At 39.4% G+C, this 14,886-nt stretch overlaps 1 protein-coding gene and 4 non-coding genes across 5 annotated transcripts; all 5 read right to left on the reverse strand.

Moving 5' to 3' along the window:
* Positions 1-92: 92 nt before the first annotated feature.
* LOC134814409 (mitochondrial intermediate peptidase-like) lies at positions 93-12,899 on the reverse strand. Its single transcript, XM_063822503.1, has 18 exons — positions 12,672-12,899; positions 12,436-12,513; positions 12,219-12,313; positions 11,514-11,617; positions 11,196-11,322; positions 10,728-10,838; positions 10,405-10,503; positions 10,016-10,169; positions 9,572-9,711; positions 9,224-9,412; positions 8,800-8,907; positions 7,246-7,462; positions 6,936-7,070; positions 6,545-6,685; positions 6,183-6,289; positions 2,589-2,757; positions 2,230-2,334; positions 93-1,097 (listed from the first exon to the last, which is right to left on the reverse strand). The coding sequence occupies exons 1-18, from the start codon at positions 12,790-12,792 to the stop codon at positions 880-882; spliced, it is 2,418 nt and encodes an 805-aa protein (XP_063678573.1). The 5' UTR covers positions 12,793-12,899; the 3' UTR covers positions 93-879.
* On the reverse strand, positions 5,642-5,713 carry Trnaw-cca (transfer RNA tryptophan (anticodon CCA)). Its single transcript has one exon. It is a non-coding gene; the product is annotated as a tRNA-Trp (tRNA).
* On the reverse strand, positions 7,595-7,666 carry Trnaw-cca (transfer RNA tryptophan (anticodon CCA)). The gene has a single exon. It is a non-coding gene; the product is annotated as a tRNA-Trp (tRNA).
* On the reverse strand, positions 7,894-7,965 carry Trnaw-cca (transfer RNA tryptophan (anticodon CCA)). Its single transcript has one exon. It is a non-coding gene; the product is annotated as a tRNA-Trp (tRNA).
* Trnaw-cca (transfer RNA tryptophan (anticodon CCA)) lies at positions 8,162-8,233 on the reverse strand. Its single transcript has one exon. It is a non-coding gene; the product is annotated as a tRNA-Trp (tRNA).
* Positions 12,900-14,886: the final 1,987 nt, after the last annotated feature.

The following is a 14,886-nucleotide window of genomic DNA, read 5'->3' on the forward strand; positions in this document are numbered from 1 at the left end:
TACACATTCAAAATCTCTAATGAATATTACACAAAATTAGCTCTCTCACAACTGATATCCAACATGGAACTGAACAAATCAGACCGGTAAAAGAATGCAAGTTACAAACAAGAGCTTAAGAGAAATTATATGACCAAATAAGCGTATGGGAAGGCTAAGTAAAACTAAACGAGCGATATGTAGTACAACGATTAGATGATTGAATAGTCTCTGAACCGGCCACCACTGATCCTTGTAGTCTACAGCATGTGTATTATAGTGGATATATAGTGGATATATGGTGAATATTTGGAGCAAATAAAATGGAAATACAGAAGACTCGACTACACGTTACGACTCATTATGCAATTTCAAACTATAACTATCTATTTTAAAGATGTATTAATGGATTGCATACGCGCATATTACATATATAATTTACAGGTATACCATATGTAAACCAATACACAGAGGTGTGTTGTTAAAAAGTCACTGTGCCAATATTGATAGTATAATAATAATCTGGCAAAATACCAGATTATGATCGGGCCAAGCAGCTCAATCGCTAGCTTTTGACGCTATAAATAATACAACCGACTCAATAAGAAGTTTCTCGGTATTTTTGAATGGGTTAATAAATTACAAAATAAGTTACATGAAAAACCTTGAAAGTATAAAACTGCGCTTATCAAAACCGGGTGAATGAAACGTCAACAGCCTGATGTTAATATAACCTAAGGGCTAAGACTTGTAATAAGTTTCAACAACACACAATTCGTTTCGTTTAAAAATTGTAATAAAGGAACTTGAACAAATCTTTCAAATCAGTCCCGAAGTCAGTTAACCAAATATGGCGTGACCATGACCAGCCTTCTTCTCCAAATAAGGTATAATTACTTCCTAGCTGTCTGCTATCTGCTGATTAACCTTACCGGTCTCATCCTCTACTGCCACCCTACCGGTCTGCTCCCTCAACCTCACCATTCCTTCTCGGTCGAAGGGTGGTGGAACCTTGAGGTTACCCTCAGGGCCCACTAAGTGAGGGTGAGTGGAGGAGAGACGGGAAAAGAGGGCTGAGTCTGGGGAGCCGGACACGTCACGGTGCCACCATTGTTTTCCTGGGAAGGGTGGGTTTTAGTGAGGAGGGTGGGTTTTAGTGGGGAGGGTGGATTTTAGCGGGGAGGGTGGGTTTTAGTGGGGAGGGTGGGTTTTAGCGGGAAGGGTGGGTTTTAGCGGGGAGGGTGGGTTTTAGTGGGGAGGGTGGGTTTTAGCCGAGGAGGGTGGGTTTTAGCGGGGAGGGTGGGTTTTAGTGGGGAGGGTGGGTTTTAGCGGGGAGGGTGGGCTTTAGTGGGGAGGGTGGGTTTTAGCCGAGGAGGGTGGGCTTTAGCCGAGGAGGGTGGGCTTTAGCCGAGGAGGGTGGGTTTTAGTGGGGAGGGTTGGTTTTAGCCGAGAAGGGTGGGCTTTAGCCGAGGAGGGTGGGTTTTAGTGGGGAGGGTGGGTTTAAGCCGAGGAGGGTGGGCTTTAGCTGAGGAGGGTGGGTTTTAGTGGGGAGGGTGGGTTTTAGCCGAGGAGGGTGGATTTTAGCCGAGGAGGGTGGGTTTTAGTGGGGAGGGTGGGTTTTAGCCGAGGAGGGTGGATTTTAGCCGAGGAGGGTGGGTTTTAGCCGGGGAGGGTGGGTTTTAGTGGGGAGGGTGGGTTTTAGCCGAGGAGGGTGGGCTTTAGCCGAGGAGGGTGGGTTTTAGTGGGAAGGGTGGGTTTTAGCCGGGGAGGGTGGGTTTTAGTGGGGAGGGTGGGTTTTAGCCGGGGAGGGTGGGTTTTAGTGGGGAGGGTGGGTTTTAGCCGAGGAGGGTGGGCTTTAGCCGAGGAGGGTGGGTTTTAGTGGGGAGGGTGGGTTTTAGCCGGGGAGGGTGGGTTTTAGCCGGGGAGGGTGAGTTTTAGCCGAGGAGGGTGGGTTTTAGTGGGAAGGGTTGGTTTTAGCCGAGGAAGGTGGGTTTTAGCCGAAGAGGGTGGGTTTTAGTGGGGAGGGTGGGTTTTAGTGGGGAGGGTGGGTTTTAGTGGGGAGGGTGGGTTTTAGTGGGGAGGGTGGGTTTTAGCCGAGGAGGGTGGGTTTTAGTGGGGAGGGTGGGTACTGGGTTTTATTGGGAGGGTGAGTTGGGTGCACTGTAATAAGTAATATAATTTTAGACTACCCCGTAATACGTAACTGCAATTTGATATTTATTGGTAAGGTCCAGCAGCAGCACAACTCACCTCCCATTCCGTCTCCGAAGACCTTGAATCCTGCAGCAACTTTGGAAGCATGCTCTATCGGAGCTACGAGAGCATTCGCCAGCCTATCTGCTGTCAACTTAGTTCCTGGAACAAGATAAATTAGTAACTCGAACCTTATCGGTGTAAAGGAGTCAACTTTCGACAAAGAAATTCCCTCTAAGTCTTAGCTCCCCGCATCAAACATTGTGGTCTGCAGGAACGTCTGCTTCACCACCGTACTGAACATCCATCTAGTGTTGATAGTTGAAGTGAGACATCCCACTTGTATTTTATAGATTTCAGGGAGCAGAAAGCTTAAAATATAAGAAAAAACAGTGTAAAAGAAACACGCCACTCACCAGTGAGATACTCTACCATTTCCCTGGGGCGCTTGCCAGCCCCGTGTTGAAGGAAATGCTCCCTGAAGTACTCGCCAGCGTGTCTGGAGAAGGGGTCTATGACAAAGAGTTCCTTGTGTAGGATGTTAGCTATCGCTTTACACCAAAGGTGCGAGTAAACTTGTCCTCCCTGGGAAAAAAGTTGGCTTAGGGTGAACCTGAAGACGATTTAGGGTGAACTTGAAGACGATTTATGGTGAACTTGAAGACGATTTAGGGTGAACTTGAAGACGATTTATGGTGAACCTGAAGACGATTTAGATTTTAGGGTGAACCTGAAGACGATTGAGGGTGAACCTGAAGACGATTTACACATGTATTTTTAAAGTTCCTGCTTAATTGACATTTCATATCACTTATTATACATATTATGTTTAAAACAACCCCTTTCAGGCTGGTTACTTTATTTATAAGATATGTACAATTTTATTGCAGGTTAAGTAGTAAGCATGTGGGATTGGAGTTATATGTGTTTAACAAACGTGGGATTTTGAAAATTGTGACAAGTCAATTAGTCAACTTAGAGGTGGGAGATTAGTCCGTGCGTCATGATTTCTATCTTAGTTCCACTACCGCTTGGGAATATAATGGATTCTGTTCTGTTTCCGCAACAGACCCTTTAAAGTTATTTATTCCAAGGCCACAACTTGTGATATGTTTACATGCTCCGTGATGTAGTGTGGACTGTGTGTAAGGACCCGAATTCCGTATTAATTATCTTTAATTTTGTCCATTACATTTACATATCGTCAGATTAAATATGTTTGCTAGATATTGATACTCTGATATAATACTTATAAATAGATGATGTTTGTTGTCGTGGTAGCATGGCAACAATTGCCTGGATCAATATTATAAATTGCTTTGGCCTTTTCTAGGATGATCGGTCATGCAGCGTGATCCGTGATTAATGTCGTCAACGTAACAATATTGAACCGAGAACAATTGTTATGACATTTTTACTTGCTGTCGGTGACACTAGTATACCGGCTCTAACAATTAGACTTGTGCTAAACAGGCCCTGACACTCTGATAGGCCTAGAGACAGAATATAAGAAAATTGAATCAAAGCCGATCGAACATAAAAAGTCATAAATCTGCGAATGAGAAACGCTATTACGTCACATATAATCCGATCTATGTAACCAGGTTATTCAAAAGTCTTTATAGCCCGTGTTAGTGACTCCGTTTATAATACGAGCGCCCTCTTTCTTTACGTTCCTCAGATGCCAGGAACAGCAAGTGTTGATCATAACTTGCTTAAAAATTTCTATTGTTTAATTTACACATTTTTGATGTAACGAAGAGCTTGCTTTCACTTCTGTGTGTTTCTACGGTAACTTCTAACGTTTCTTGATAGTCGTTCAAACTTTGTTTGCTGTTAACTTATTTTATTTTAATAATAACACTTTTGCTTTTGCAAGGAATAGGGAAGTTGTCTAAAAAATACCAACCTCGGAGGAACTGATCAGGATATCCAGCTGTTTAGTCGAGTAGTCGAGTGTAGAATGAGGATAACTGCACAATCAGTGCGGGCAGCAACTCTTATGACAATAACACTCATGGACAAGGCCAGGGGCCATGTTAAAGCAAGCCCATCAAGATCACGAACCACAAGATACTCAGAACCCTGGAGTATTGGCACAGTTGAAGTGATTGCTTTATCAATTTTTGTACCCCTCACTTTTTTGCTGCTAATCTACATAGCTCTCATAACTTATTTGAAATGGCGTCATGACAGATCTCAATACTTAGCTAAACAAGCCGAGATGTCGGCAATTTTAATTGTGGAGAATCCGGTAGCAGCCAATGTTTAAGCCTAACGTCTCCCAAAGTGATCCAAGAGAAACGAGTCAAGTTCTGATGATGACACGTACTTTGGTCTTTGAGACAGAATCAAGAAAGGAAGAGTAACGGTTATTCAGCGCTATAATACCAAGTAAGCGACCCGCCAGGAGTTCTACAATAATCAACTGGAGAGGATAGTCCGCCCTTACTTACATTAATGGAATCCAAAAACTGGAAGGGCTGTCCTTAAGCTTTGTTCCTCAGGACTTTGGAAAATTCCGAATTTTTTAAGTTATAAATTGGGTCGGCGGTGCTCAGATTCACGCATTCTAGTTCAAAAATCAACGTTCACCAGAAATCACCCCTTTCGAACTACGGTGCGCGTCGAACTAGGGTTCGTGAACCACTCAACAGGCTGCTAACGATAACAAGCAGGCAGAATGAGTGTAATTACTGACCGGTAATAAGAACAACCGGCTGAACAGATGGATCCACCGGCATCCTGTAACTTTTTTATAAACGAACTCCAGGACAACATCGATTTCTGTAGAATTTGAACAGAAAAGTATATGAATACGAGGTGCACAGAAATTTAAATAGGAGAACTTATCTGTAAATCATATTTGTTACCAGAATATACATAAATACTTCTGTCTATGTAGAAATTTGTGTCTTATATTACGACCGTTGATTAGATGTTAAAAACGGATGACTCGGTAATTGAGATCATATTATATTCAACCTTTTTAGTATCTTTTTGTGTAAAAATTGGAATTGGTCAGAATAATTGAGTCAGCTTGTTGTGGTACGACCGTTTTATTTCTAAGAAAATCATCTATCTTATTTGTGTTATTGTAATTTGTTTGCATCTTAATTTATCGAACGTTTAAATGTAAAACTTGTTTAGTTTTTAAGTTTTGTAACTGAGAGGCCTGACGGATGCCCTAACTTCTCTCAACTACCATGTGTAAAAATGCAGAATTGCATTTAATAAGAATCATAAAGATCATTCATCCATAATTCATCGATGCCGTCATCTTACCCTTTTTACATTTAAGCCGTTTTTAAAAATTTTGTTAAGTGTAGAATGGAAATGATCATATTGTTATGTATCTTTCATACGGAAAGACGGCAATGGCTATCAAGTTTAAAGAGCAAGAACAATTCTGTTGTACTTTCGCATGAACTCATAAACAATTGAGTTGACATATATACAAAAGTTATAATGACCCCGACGTGATTTGAACACGCAACCTTCTGATCTGGAGTCAGACGCGCTACCGTTGCGCCACGGAGTCATAAACAAATGAGAATGGTTAACATTATAATTAGTTAAGTAAATTTAGGCCCAGGTGTCATTTTATATTTGAATTTGACTTTGGAGAAGATTAGAACACATTCTTTTGTTAATAGCTTAATAAAAGTTGCTTTAATTCAAGCCGGTGATCACACTTGGAGCGATTGGTTTGACTATGAGCCTGCATTGGAAATGAGGGCGAAAATGTCGATGATCCCGCCGCGATTCGAACAAGCATCTGATCTGGAGTCCGTGCTACCGTGCTACCGTGCTACCGTGCTACCGTGCTACCGTGCTACCGTGCTACCGTGCTACCGTACTACCGTGCTACCGTTGCGCCAAACATCAGATATATTCCGGCACTGTCCAACAAACTAACTGTAGCTGGAAGAATGTCTCAGGTATACGAGGATGGTGCAATGTAGTCTATTATACAGAATACCATGTGCTGTATTCTGTGAACTACCAACCTGTGTGTACAGCTGGTGTGAGCGGAGATGGGGCGCAGTGTCCTCTATGTAGGGTAAATGCGTGTACTTTTCACAGTTCCATGAGTACACATCTGTACTGCTTCGTCCTGAAAACGGAGGGATTAGTAGCTACACTGCTACACCAGCTACGTGATCCTGGTAACTAGTTCAGCAATTTTCATGAGAAATAGCAGTGCTTCAATGAGAAATAATTATTACTGAACCTGAAATTCAAGAAGGATAAAATTAGAGATATAATTAAAGAATTAACCAATACCTGAGATTCATAACCTAGTGATACGTCATTAAAAGTGTAAAACTGAAAAATATCTGTTAACGAAAGTCATCAGATGAAATCTAACCGTCCGAGAAAGGGAAATCAGTGTGCAGACTAAGATCCACTGCAGACATGGCCAGTTGCTGTTCAACCTCGTGGGCACGGAATACTAGCTGAGCGTTAGTTATTGCTTGTACTGATACCGGGTTTACTCTGGGTAGCACGCCTGGGAGGTTTTCCATGTGGTAACTTAATACTGTTTTGAAATGTATATTATTAATACGAAATTAAAAAATTATTAGAAATAATAAAAGTTAGAAATAATAAAAGTTAGAAATAATAAAGTTAGAATAATAAAGTTAGAAATAATAAAAGTTAGAAATAATAAAAGTTAGAAATAATAAAAGTTAGAAATAATAAAAGTTAGAAATAATAAAAGTTAGAAACAATAAAAGTTGGAATAAATTAACACTCACCGGTTCTAGTATGATGTTTCATGATATGATTGAGAACCGTGGGGCTCTGTGCTAGATTCTGATGTAGATAACCAGATATCAGCTTCATGTCCGGGGACAAACAACTTGCACTTGTCTGATGATGCTTGTTTCGACCTGCACATTTTACAATTCAAATAATTTTTAATCTTAATTCTAGTCGTTCATTTTTGAACAACGATATAGAAACTATTGCTTACTATTGATTCACCAAATTTAGTTCCAGCAAACATAAAGTGTGACCTAAGTACGGGATTTTTGGGTTTCAAGCATAACAAATAACTCCACCAACCAAGCATGATATGAATAGCAGATCCCAATTCCCTGAACAGTTTCTCAAAAGTGCTGACGTTAAGGTGGGGAGGTCTGTACCCATTACCCAGCGTGTAATTACACTCGACAACGCTGATAGGAAGCTGCTTGTTTGTACGTGACCGGATCACGTGATTACAGGGTGGGGATCTCTTCTTGTCTGACGTGTAGAAATCCAGATACAGCAATCCTGAAATGTTGTGGTTGATCATTTTGTCATTGAAAATCCAATCGCATCGAATAAATGTGATTGATTCAGTGACTGCGCGTAATAATTCTTAGGCAAACGATTGCATGAAGAAATGGAGAGTCGGAAACAAAAATAACTGTGACCCCGACGTGATTTGAACACGCAACCTTCTGATCTGGAGTCAGACGCGCTACCGTTGCGCCACGGAGTCATATCGATGAAAGGCCTGAAATGTTACAATGAAATGTAGGTAGTGTGTTGATCTTTTTCAGGCTAAGGCGTCGTGATGTGAATAAATATCCAAATCGGAGGAATGAGGGCTCTGGGCTTTTGCTGTTGTTACGATCTAAAATCTTTAGCTGAATTTAAGCCGTTGACCATTTGATTAGAATAAGTAAAATTGGAGACTTTAAAGGGAATTGTGGACAAAAAGATCAGTGACCCCGACGTGATTTGAACACGCAACCTTCTGATCTGGAGTCAGACGCGCTACCGTTGCGCCACGGAGTCATGAAACGTTATGAAATGTAACCTAGATGATTAGACGTCAAATTAATAATTAATCAGGTAGAGATAGTCTTATCTTCGAATACTTTAACCGAAGTAATTAATGCACCTGTTGAGATTTTAAAAGTTCGCCTGAATCTAAACTGGTTATTAGGTTAAATAGTTATGGAAGACAGAGGAATTGGGGACAAAAGAACACTGACCCCGACGTGATTTGAACACGCAACCTTCTGATCTGGAGTCAGACGCGCTACCGTTGCGCCACGGAGTCATTAGAAAAATTGCGAAAACCTGGTTTATAAATCGCTGAAATCAGGCAAAGTGCTTTGAAAATTGTTAAGAGTTTAGAAATCAATATAAATGGCCAAAATGGTACTATTATACTATTATTGGTACCTCAAATATTTCATGATATCATTAAGTTAAGAACGCAAGTTCCATTTAGTTCGGATTATTTCTTATTTCTTTCCAAATGCCAAGAAGCCAATTCCTTAACATCAAAGATATCATCATATACAGCTTCATCATACTCAAGGATCCTGATGAACTCCGATTCATGATACATCTAGTCTACTACATAACTTGAGTCGATTCGCTCCAATGATGAAAAATGAGGGTTGTAAAAAATAACATGACAATCAGATCTACACGCGCGCGTAATGGTACTATTTCTCAAATGCCATCAATGAAAAAAGTGCACAATACTTCCAATTCGCGCCACAATAAAAGCAATGACAGTTTACCGCGCGTCGTAACAATGACAGCCAACCATGTGTTACAAACAGCTATGCCGAAAAAAGCGATTTAAGCCATGTAAATGGAGGTACTCACCGAGAGTCCCTCCTTTTCGTGTTCGACAGCTAGTTTGATGACGTCAGAATGCCAAAGTTCACCTTTAATAGGCTGCTCCGCGACTAGCGTCACACCAAATGTATCTTCCATCCACTGAAACGATTAGTGCATAAATAAAGTAACAAAGTAACGTACAGTGGACGAAAATGAATACTCATCGTCTTGAGGCCTCTATGTATCTTCATTTCGCTTAACTCTTATAGATGACCATGGGATGGTCATGAAAAAATTACCAATCTCACCGTTTTGGTAGAGATTGAGTTAGACTCAGCATAGGGACTGATTTCCATATAATTCAACATCTAAAGCACGGGGAATAAAGATAGTTGCATTATACATGACTTGTACTCTACACCATAACTTACTGTAACTTACTTCATGACAATTAACATAACAAAACCACACTTACCACTCCGATCTGCTCCACTACTGATCCCACGGACAGAAAGTCCGCCAAGTGTGGCACAATTATCCTGGACTCCTCCTTGATATACAGCTTCCTGTAGTCCTCTGCTATGTATCCTGTGTCCCACGGACTGACCACCACTTCACTGACCGCGTGGTATCCTTTGTTGTAGAAGTGACTGCTTTGCATGTACTGAAATAACGGGAAGTTAAATGAGGTTAAACTGACGTTAAACAATGAGGTTAAACAGAGTAAGAATAGTTTTTTCTTGTCATTGATTTCTATACTCTGAGCTTTTGAATGGATGATACAGCTTGATATACATTGTAAGGCTGGTAAAATGGAAAATACCTTGATCTTTTCCATTTCATACATCTCGTCCCTGGCGGCTGGTCTGATCTGCTCGTGTGTTTCTTCAATGAACTCTTTCACAACAGCAGGAGAACCCGCCATACTGCCCTGTAGTACCCTCTCCGCATAGTTATTGTAACCTGTAATTTGTAATTTGAGTTATATTAGGATGCATTGAAACTATCGGAATGTGGATTTGCCAGCCCGTAGCAACATTAAAATATCTCATCGTTTCTCAATAAATGTGATAGATTTGTAGCGGTGTAACTAGTTTAAAATTTGAATGAACACTTGCTTGGTATTGTATCACACAAACTAGAGTCTGGATAGCCGACAGGAGTAAGGGGACAAGTATCTTTAGCGTTTAGGTCGACTATAAACCAACAGACATAGTTTGAACATGCATCACAACTGAAATTGGCTGACCAACAAGCTGAAACCTACCTGTAGCTTGGGCCAGTTTGTGTCGTTTTTTCAGCAGGTTGTGTAATAAAGCCTCTTTTTTGGGGTCGTGTTTGTAGTAGTTTCTCCATGCATGCTCTCTGATCGCATCAGAGGTGCTCTCGTCTGCCCAATCCGATAGTACTATCTTATTGTCCTGTTTATTAATCAATTAGATAATTAATGATGAATTGAAATATTTGTTGTTTTAAAGCTTTGAAGTCTTTGTATCATTCCTAGCTGAAGACGATTTAACAAATGATTTAAAAAGATTCTGTTTGCAAAAAATTATCATTACTCATATTTTCGCTTTAGTCCTTTCCCACTCTCCTGCAACTGTTTCAGCACAGTTTCAAAGACAGGTAAAATGACTTAACACATACCGGACGTACCTGTTCTGGTAAACTGAGAAGAGAATCATGACATTCCTCTATTGGAATTCTGACTGGAACAACTGTCTCCTTAACAAACGATATTCCCTCTTTTCCTACCTAACAATATAATAACATTAATAGTTAACAATATCTAACTGATCATCTGCATCAGTTATAGAAAATTAATATTCATTCCTTTATAACCTCAAATACTTTATATTCTAACTCAAATTTAGTTTCATAACTTTAAATAAAAACCCAACAAAACTAAAAACTAAACCACATAATATATATGTGGTTTAGTTTTATTTAAGATTCACATATTATGTGAATATATTCACCTGTTTTATAAGGGTCTGTATTTCAGTGTGTTTCTCAGGTATCTGGTCAGAGCCGTTATTTTTACAGTCCACCAACAACATCAACACTGCTCTCCGGGATTCACCCTCCATCTTGAGGAATAATTGAGACTTAACCGGAAGCTTCATGTTAAGTAGAACCTAATTTATATTTAGTGTTACAAACTTCGAAATTACAGCATCTAACTTTAACTCAAACTAATAAAAGCAGTAGTTAAAATACTACAAAGCAATCAAGGCGAGACAGCTACATAGTTATAGCACCTGATTGGTTATCGGGAGGTCCTGGGTTCAATTCCCGCTCTCGGCACATCTCACCCCGACCTTTCACAAAACGTACTACCTTACTGCCTTGATTAAGTGAGCTGCATGATTGTGACCATGCTGGCCAACCCAGATGAAAAAAAAGGATTCAACTAAGCTAAAACTAGACAGTAGCTAAAGATTAACCTGTTCCCAAGTTTCCGTGTCTTCCACCAGTCGTTTAAGAGCTGAGAAGATAACAGAACTGTTATTCAACTTGTTCATGTATACTTCAGCTTGTTTCAGTAGTTCACGACCTTCGTCTCTCTTATCGCTGAGTAGCATTTAACATTAATAAGAGATACACTGGATTAGCACTAGCTTTGCAGATGTAGTCATATTTGGTACACCTCTTAATAAAGGTGCCTAAATAAAGCTGATTAAATAAAAGGTATTTAACGAAATGTTAAAACTAGATTTCAATTATGTACCAGGGACACAAATTTCTAAAGAAAGGTAGGAAACCTGGTAGATTGTGCTAAGAAGAGCGCCATGTCACCAACAGAGACAATGTTTCTCACCAGGTCATCTGCCAGTTCTAGTGTTTCATCTGTACTGCTAGTTTCTAACTGCAGTGGGGTGGGTGTTAGTAGGTGTTACATACATACATGTTACATGGCGAGATCTCCATCCAAAAGGATTAGTCTGCGTCGACTGCGTCATTACTTTGTATTATACAACTTCGGCGGGTAACATTTCTCCATCCCTTTCGGTCTGCAGCTAATCTTCTCATACAATCAATCGTGAGTCCATTACGATCCAATCTCTGCTTAGCATCCTCAATGAATACATCATTTAAGCTCTTCCTAGGCCTGCCTCTTGATCTCTTCCCATGCTTGGGTTTCCATTCAAGTAAAAAGTTGGGCAACCGATCTTCAGGCATTCTACTGACATGTCCAAACCAACGCAGCCGTTTTTTTGTTATTATGTCAGCAAGGGCAGTTATTGATGCCCTTCTTAAAACATAGTAGGTGTTACTAGGTATTAATAAGTGTTACTAGGTGTTAATTAGTGTTACTGTAACTATGGCTTACCTAATTCTACTAGGTTTTAATAGGTGTTGCTAGGGGTAACTGACTGAGATAGATTCAGAAGTTGAACAATTTATCATAAAAGAATAATTATAAAATGGCATTAAACAAAAAAGTAAAAAGATATGAAATCCTATACCTGATGGAGTAAATCGTCACATTTACTGGTAACTAAAGTAAAATGATCTTCAAGATCTGTCCTATCAAGCCCGAAAAGACCACAATTCACTTCATCTAGGAGTAAAAGTATGAAAATTTGTTACACAACCATCGAAATCAGACATGTCGAATAGTGGTGATGTAAAGATGATTGAGCGATTAAATTTTGAACGAAATTAGAAGTGCTAGCACTATACCGTTTACAGAAATCTGCTGCTTCTTGTTCAAAATATCCTCAATATCTGTATTGGCTGGAGATCTAACAACCAGAGTGTCTGAAAGAAGTTATAAGCATGAGAATGAAATCAGGTGCAACTCTTGATATATTTTTGAGTGTTAAGATGACTGTCGTTGGCCTCATCCAGAATGAAACAACAAAATATTATGGAATGAGTTGAAGAAGAAACTTGTTCACTTAACAGTTAACACATACCATAAAGAGGTTTATTGTTAACCGCTCTGTTCTCCACAGGTTTTGGGACCTCTAAGGAATGCTGAGAGGTAAGGTAACGTCTCAAAACATTGTATGTATGACGAGGAAGATACCTTATCATTTTACTGGATATTATCTTGTATCCAGCATCTAGTTCTGTGCTGACGCAATTATTTGGTCTACAAACTAACCGAATTCGTGTTCTCCCATTTTACATGATACCTAGCTGGTGATAAGACAGAGTTGAAATTTACGTTTTATTTCGTCCTTTCAAAAACGCTGTACAATTTTAAGAAGTTAAGTACGAAAAATACGGAAAAATTCCACAAATATTTTGTATCTAAATTTATATCTATTACTCTCAGACAAGACTTCTAAAGTAAAAAAATATATTTCACAGCTCTCAAAAAAGACTTCGAGTAAAAACGAACATAACGAAATAATTTCAAAACGTTATAAAATCAACATTCTTCATTTTAAACTTAATGTCATAATAAAACAAATATTGGGATTGAGTGTGCTCCAGCATAGATTAAAAGTCAAATTAGAAAAAATGAATAAACGTGATTATCCCTTTGATGACAAGTCCCTAGATTATCCAATATCGGCTGACAATTCAAATAAGTTTATGTGATTTACAAAATTCCAATCTCATGCCTCCCTAAGTTATTGCTCTTCTCTTTGCAGCTCTTCCATAATATCTTCATCATCAGGCTCACAGTGACAAATGCTCTTTAATAGATGATACCATTGAATAAAAGGATCGTCCACTGAACAGTCCAGTCGACTTCTCAGAGATTTAAGATCAATGTTGTTGATGCGCTCTAGTTTAGGACAACTATAACATAGCATTGTTTTGAATCCTCCATCAAATATCTGGTGGTGTATAAGACACTCCAAAACCTGGAAATTTTCTGCGCCGTAATCAACATACCTGAACTCTATAAGTTCAGGACATTCTAAATTGTCAATGAAACAAAGCGCATCCTGTTCAATTCTTAATTTTTGCAAGTTGTCGGAGCAAATTTCAAGAGGGTAAAACTCCCCAACTGCCAAGCGACCATCCCAGTTCTGAGCAAGATATAGCCCAAGAATCTCTAGAGACCTTATAGCAGTGTTTTGTAACAGCCTCCTCAGCAACTCATTCAATGTCAATGAGTTAGATAAATGACTCATTTGGAGGTCTCGTGCATAATCCTTGATTTCTTGTGTAGTTTCACATTCAATAGGATATGGGACGTTGTTAGGAGTATTAGTTGCCTGAAGAACAACTTTAGTTAGGTGTGGCAGAGTCGTAGCAATAACATTGATCATATCAAACGTCTCTTTAGATCTATCTATGGCAACATGAAGATGGGTCAGTTCTTTTGACTTGGATAAGTATTTGCTTAGAATGTCTTTGTATAGGGGTGGAAGAATGTGGTCATAAGGAAAAAGATTTTCGCTGCTGTACTCATATAACACAAAAACGAGTTTCTGAAGCCGTGTAAGGCGAACCCTTTCTAAGTTTTTGATATATTCGCCCTTTTTATATTTCTGCAGGATCATGATATTGTAGGTTGACTTGAGAGATAGAACATATCTTCCATCAAGTTTTCTGAGGTTATGAGGACAAAGAGGAAGGATTAAACTTAGGACAAAGTTTCTACTAACAAACTCAGCAATAGATTTACAGGTTACAGCCATTGTACTGATATCAGAATGAGGCAGAAATGAAAATATGATCATAATCAATTCCTCGGGTAGACTAATAAAAGCTGATGTTTGGTGATGTTTGTTCTTATAACTTCTATACTTTGAAGTAACAGAATCCTGTGATACGAGCTGATCCCGCATTTGATCATAGTCAACTATCTCAGCATCATAGTCACGGTTCGGCAACTTGTAAAAGGTCGACCCACTGAAGGCACTGATTTGAACCATTTTATGTGTCACTGCAGTTCGCTCAAGTCGCTTTCCGTGAGCTCTGGACCATTCTTTTGGGCCAGCTGGTCGTCGAACACCTCGTTTTTTCTTCTCTTTCCCCATAGATTTAGACGATCAGTATCTTTGTCTAACTATTAAAATATATATTTGTAATTCACTTTCACGAATCAAGCATGTGATTTCAGTTGGACTCATTTCGGCTCATTTCAAGATTTATTTTAATTGACAGTCCAGAAATTATGTGATCCTTAAAATATGCATCGATTTTACAGTGTGAATTAAAAGTACA

This window comes from Bolinopsis microptera, chromosome 4 (assembly GCF_026151205.1).
Source record: "Bolinopsis microptera isolate Bmic1 chromosome 4, MBARI_Bmic_1.0, whole genome shotgun sequence".
NCBI classification, from domain to species: Eukaryota; Metazoa; Ctenophora; class Tentaculata; order Lobata; family Bolinopsidae; genus Bolinopsis; species Bolinopsis microptera.